The 6,000-nt window shown below is 53.1% G+C and overlaps 2 protein-coding genes across 2 annotated transcripts; one reads left to right on the plus strand and one right to left on the minus strand.

Moving 5' to 3' along the window:
- Positions 1–43: 43 nt before the first annotated feature.
- On the minus strand, positions 44–3,530 carry BDP55DRAFT_64056 (uncharacterized protein). Its single transcript, XM_060573343.1, has 7 exons — positions 2,978–3,530; positions 2,736–2,819; positions 2,270–2,629; positions 1,826–2,096; positions 1,545–1,711; positions 1,147–1,373; positions 44–1,024 (listed from the first exon to the last, which is right to left on the minus strand). The coding sequence occupies exons 1-7, from the start codon at positions 3,172–3,174 to the stop codon at positions 219–221; spliced, it is 2,112 nt and encodes a 703-aa protein (XP_060431994.1). The 5' UTR covers positions 3,175–3,530; the 3' UTR covers positions 44–218.
- A 42-nt stretch (positions 3,531–3,572) lies between these two features.
- BDP55DRAFT_657510 (uncharacterized protein) lies at positions 3,573–5,446 on the plus strand. Its single transcript, XM_060574415.1, has 4 exons — positions 3,573–4,012; positions 4,110–4,798; positions 4,906–4,994; positions 5,062–5,446. Exons 1-4 carry the CDS (start codon positions 3,726–3,728, stop codon positions 5,134–5,136), a joined length of 1,140 nt encoding a protein of 379 aa, XP_060431995.1. The 5' UTR covers positions 3,573–3,725; the 3' UTR covers positions 5,137–5,446.
- Positions 5,447–6,000: the final 554 nt, after the last annotated feature.

The following is a 6,000-nucleotide window of genomic DNA, read 5'->3' on the forward strand; positions in this document are numbered from 1 at the left end:
ATCTGGGCGTGGTGTGTCTTATCCGGAGCCGAAGCCGATCCGCGAAGAAGACAAAGGGTCCAGCGAGAAGAACAAAGGTGTGACACTCATTATCATGGCTTGATATTTTTTTCAAGGCTAGAAATTCTTACAGGAAAGTCTCTGGATTTCTTTGTGTATTTTCTAAATGTGTTTTTCTTCAATCCAACGCCTTGCCGTGGACGCGCAAAGTCGCGACGTCAGAAGAATGAGTGTTCGCCGAGCCCCAGGTGGCCGCCGCTAAAGAAGATATCCATTGTCTCCAAGGAGAGAGACTCGTCAAACTCCGGGACTAGCGTCGCCCCCGTGAAAGAGGACGGGTTATGGCCATTTTGTTGGCCTGGCACATTGTCCTGATGATGGTGTGTCCAAGTCGATGTTGTCGTCGCGGCCGGCGGACCCCGAACATTCCCACTTCTCATGAATGACATTCCCCCATCCGGCAACCCGTGGCCGTCGCCTCCGGCAACAGGACCGGAAGTGCTACCGGCGCGGGCTTCCGTTCTTTCCGCAACCTTTTTCAAAGCTCTTTCCAGTCCGAATTGGATCGCAGACGGCGCGCTGTTCCCCCGGACGCCGTTGTGCCTCTGCGCCGCGCGGAGCAGTTCCAGTACTGCATCGTCGCCCTCCCCCACACCCTCGCCCTCACTTCCAAGTAACGGCAATCTTTGCTCGTATTTGGAGATGATGAGCATCGCGTAGGCGACACACAGGCGATGAAACTCGGGCAGCTCCTCGGCGCGGGATCCTGGCATGTCGACAAAGGCCCTGACGACGTCTGTCGCAAAGGCTCGCACGCGCGACTGCGTCATGTCGGAAAGGCTCTGGCTCTGCGAATCCGGGTTTCTGTGTGTTCTTCCCGCTCGTACGTCTGCTGGGGCAAGTCTCGGTGAGCTGGACAAAGAGTCTTGGTCCGAGGTGGCTTGGTCGTGTTCGAGTGAACGCCTGGCGAGAATGAGCCACGCGATTGAGTAACTTATCCTCAACGTTGATGCGGCTGGAAGATCTGTTCAATCGATACGTCAGCATGCAACATGATGCCCACTGATATTATAATGGATGGAGACGTCATGGTTGTCGCCTCATGTTTGAATGTACGTCGTGGGGATGGCTACGGTCGGGACTCACCGAATAGGTAATTCCATCTCGCCTTCCATGCCGAAAGCTCTTCGCATGCGCCATCGCATCTCAAGTAAGATCGTTGCGCGAACTTGTCCTGGAGAATCATGTAAAGCATTATTTCGGCGTAGACCATGGCGTCGAGCATTGTCGGCTTTTCAAAGTTGAGGAGGAGCTTGCACTGCTGGAGGTATGCGGCCGGTACGGTCGCCGGACGACTAGTGGTCGCGGCCCAACTGCATATCGATCGGCGTTAGCATTATTCTTTAAGGCGTTTTTAATGTGTTGGTTCAACAACATGGACTGTAGGGTTTCGTTCCAACAACGTCCACCCTCCTATTTCGGACAATTTCCGTTTTCTCTTCTGTCTACGACTTGGAAGATCAAACGTCGCAGGGAAGACTCACTGGAGATTCACCAAACACGTGTTGGCCCAGAGTCGCATGACCCTTTGATCCTCATCTGTCGATGTTCTCGATTTCGTCCGCGACAGGACCTCCGAGAAATTGATGCTCAACATAGCCTGTTGCGCACAATGGCCGCTCACCAACCAGCTGTCGATATATTCCGGCCCCTGCTTTTTATGTTGCATCAGTCAATCAGTTCTTCATCATCTCATTAATCATTACTCATTACACGCCTGTTCCCACAATCAAGAACAGCAATTACTATGTGTGGCGCAACGTACCGATGGTGCCGAAGCCCATAAGGCCATAATCATGATACCCGTCAACTCTTCCAAAGGCAACGGGCTCGCAATCATCAGCTGCCCCATCTGCAAGCGCACGTGCTCAAACACGCGACGGTGCAGCACCGACGAGCTGTGCTCGGAAAAGCGCATCGCGTGTAGACAACAGGCATCGTGCAGAAAGGGCGAAGCATGCCGGAGTTCCCTGTTCTTTGGGGCGAGGTCGGCTTCTCTGTTGATCAAGAGCGTATTCTGCCTTCGGCTGACGAATCTGTGTACGCGGATTGGCAAGAATTAGCAATTGCAATACTACGGTGTAGTTGTGGCAAACATGTTGGCGCAACATGATTCGCCGCCCGTCTTCCCGTGCATAGTCATCTCTTTTTCCTCCCGTCCAAGTTCATGTCAAAGGTACTTGAGGCAACATTGAACAAAAAGACTCACTCTGCAACCAAATCACGAGCCGTCTTGTCGTCCAAAATGCCTGACGAGACAACGTCGGCTTGGACATCGAATGTTCTCCGATAGCCTCCACTCAGCTGGCTTCCAACTTTCCGAACAACCTCGGCTGGGGATAAGTAGACATGTCGGTCCCCTGGCTCGACGTCCTCATTTCCCCTGGCCTTGGTAGAGTCATGATCGTCTACAACGCTCTTTTCGGCCGGCGACTGTTGCTGCTGCGGCTGATGGAGCCTCTCTTGGCACCCTGCTGCCAACGTCCTTCTAACTTCTGGCCGGCTTCCCGATGCTAGCGCCTGCACCGTCGCCTTGAGGTCGACTATGGACGCTTCTAGGCTTCGGAACCTGCCGGTGAAAAAAGTCAGTTGGTGCTTTTTTCTTCGTAAGTATTGCCGCATTAGGCATATAGAATAAAACGAAGGACAGGGGAAATATCAAGTTGTTGGATTACCTTCCCTCCACGTCAAGCTTGGCCGGTGCTTCGCGTGAAGAAACTGAATGGGTATCGCCGCTGTCGTTCCATGTGCAAGTGATCCTGCATTCATCAGCTGAAACTTCTCTTCCAATTGGCTGGATGTTTATGTCGCAGGGTAGCCCCTCGTCACCGTTGCAAAGAGGAAACCTGGACTTCTGAACAACCGCCTGTTGCCCAGAACCAACAACACACAGAGACGCCGATCAACATGAACATACCTTAACGAACGACACCTCGCGCACGCCTCAGACTCCTCGTCGAGCTCACACCGACACTTCTGCCTTCGGCATGTGTCACAGGACAGGATCCGCCGCTTTCTCTTGCGGCTTGACTCCTCCATCCCCACTCCATCCCGCCGGCTGTCGTCGCTCAACCTGCGCCGTCGCAGGCTTGGCGTTTCGGCTCCGGCGAGCATGTCCTGCCTTGGTCCGCGTAATCGATTACCCGCCTCCAACCTTCCAATATTCGGAAGATAAGCCGGTCGCGATATAGATACAAGCAAGGTGCTTCGTCTTGAGGGTAAGGAAGGGGTGAAGAAGTGTTGGTAGATGATCGTTGGTGCTCGGACGGAGCAGGAGATAGCCGGATGTTACTAGAGCTTTATCCATTGGCCCAGGTGGATACCCACGTGGCGGGGCAGCGCGATCGAGGAAGGAAATAGCCGGAAATCGCCGGATAGGCGATAACCTTATCTCAGCACCTTGCCTTGCGGATAAGCTTCGACAGCATGGAAGGAGTTCAATCATGGTGGCGAGAAAACGTGGTGTCGTGTAACGTCAGCTTCAGGTATCGAAGCTATATATATAGCAGATCATTTACCCCACTCTGATATGTCGAATTGCGGATATTCGTGAAGTACTTGCACCATATCACGATATTGTTCGACTAATTACCATCTTGACACTAACCGCTTCGAATATCGTGCCGCTCCAGTGATTTGGGCTGCAGATAAAGTTGTTTTCCAAAATGGCCACATCAACCGCAGTAGAAACCGTGCCCGCGGGGAAAAAGAAGGTCGTGCTTAATACCTTTGATGGACCGACTTACAGACTGGTGTCTACAAGCCCACCCAAGAATTGCACGCTCGACGACGTGCCAATTATCGACTTGAGCGGTCTCACAGGCGACTTTGATGCGCGCAAAGCGATCGCTCAGGAAATTCTAGGTGCCGCCAAAAACAGTGGATTCTTCTACATCAAGAATCACGGCATCCCCGAGCAAGTAATTGAAGCGGCCCATCAAAAGGGAATAGAGTAAGCAGGCTCGCCCGCTCACCTGCCACTTGATTCGAGTCCTACCGCAGACCAGGCGAATGCGTTTCCGGAGAGATCTAAGCTCACCCGAGGCTAGGTTTTTCAAACTTCCCGAGAAGGAGAAGCGGAAGCTCACCTCCAACACCTCAGCCTATGGATACACCGGTTTTCGGGAACGGCAGGCCAACCCAGGCGAGACCAAAGATAGGAAAGAGGCCTTCCTCTGTCACTATGAACCCGAATTCGATCCCATCCACGAGGGTCGGCTCGATCAGGTTCCCGCGAATGTCAGAGCGCACTTGCCGCGGGAGGACTTTGTTTGGACCGACGACGGCGACTCTGCCGTCCTTCCGGACTTCAAGGCCACAGTGTTGGCGCACTGGCGCGAGTGTCTGGCCCTCTCGCGCCGTCTTATCCGTGTCATTGCTCTGGCCCTTGAACTGCCGGAAAATTATTTCGACTCCCTGACAACCTATCCAGGCGGCGACTTCGCAATTAACTTTTACCCGGGCCACGGCGACGAGCCGGTCCAGGACCCGGACGAGGTCGGCGTCGGCGCACACACGGACTTGCAAATCTTGACTCTTCTGTGGCAAGACAGCCACCGAGGACTGCAAGTGCTCAACAGTGCGGGGGAGTGGATGTGGGCGCCACCGATCCGCGGCACGTTTGTTGTCAACATTGGCGACTTCTTCATGAGAATGACAAATGATAGGCTCAAGTCGACTGTTCACCGCGTCGTGCAGCACGGCAAGGAGGACAGGATCTCCATGCCCTTCTTCTTTGGTAAGAGATTCCCCTTTTAGCCTTTCATCATGAGGTCATGGACTCTGGATGATTAGGTCCACGTTCCGACTGCTTTCTTACTGACTGATTGTCTCGCAATAAAACAGGATTCAATTTCGACCGGGAGCTTGGCGTCCTTCCGACCTGCATTGATGAAAATAGCCCGGCAAAGTACGGACCGGTGACGTGCGGTGAGGTGAGTCTATGCACTCGATCGGCGGAATCGCTGAATAGGAAAGTGCTTTCTGACGTAGTATTGACAGCTCATCGCCAAACGTTTGGCCCTGGCAAAAGTTGAAATACCTCAAAGTAGCAAGGAGTCTGTAGTTGTGGATTAGGCGTGGACGAGGATTTATGCTTCGAATTATGAGCGGTCTAGACTTCAAGTTGACTCAAGTCGGCCTCGAACTATGGTGGGAATTCTGGCAAAATGCAACAGATAGTCATCAGTGAAACCTTAAAGAGCAAGCTAGAGCCCTGATTCTTCGCGCGCGGCTTATTGACTATTTCCTCTGATCAAGATAAACTTACTTAGAAAAGTAGTAAGGCGGACCGACCACCCGTTTGTCGGAGCTGGTTGGACGATGTTGGAGTTGTACCCGTACGCAGCTTAGGCCTCGGCTTCTCAAATCCATCCATTGATCTCCATCGCCAGGAACTCCACGTCTGATTTGCCAGTCCCCATGCACTCGCATGCGCCGTGACACTAAGTAGACATGGATACGTGACGGACCTCCAACTGACAAAAGACACGGGGGTGATGGGCACATTGCGTTTGGAAAGGGAAAGGAATTGCATTCCGGCATAACGTACATAGACGCTGGGTCGCTGGGTCGCTGGGTCGCTCCAGGCCACGTCTCCACCGCAGAGATGGGGTCTGATAGATGTGGAATCATTGTTTCCCCAAACACGGGAGCTATGGTGCGATTCACATCTTCGACCGGCCCATGATGCTTGACGGGCAGAACTGGCACACCGCTGACTGGTGTTCCGCCGCATGCCACTAACACGCCTGACACTTGACTATGGCCGTAAGGGAACAGCCAGGGGGCAAGACGCAGTCTTGTACCAGTACATTGTTGAACTGAAGAAAGTGAGAAGTGACCAATATCGAGACAGGTGTGAACTCTAGCGGGATGACACGAATCGGATCGTTGCAACAGGCAGCCAGGGTAGTGAGTAAAACCTCTAGAGGTCTGAGG

This window comes from Colletotrichum godetiae (genome assembly GCF_030913485.1).
Source record: "Colletotrichum godetiae strain CBS 193.32 chromosome Unknown BDP55scaffold_12, whole genome shotgun sequence".
Lineage (NCBI taxonomy): Eukaryota > Fungi > Ascomycota > Sordariomycetes > Glomerellales > Glomerellaceae > Colletotrichum > Colletotrichum godetiae.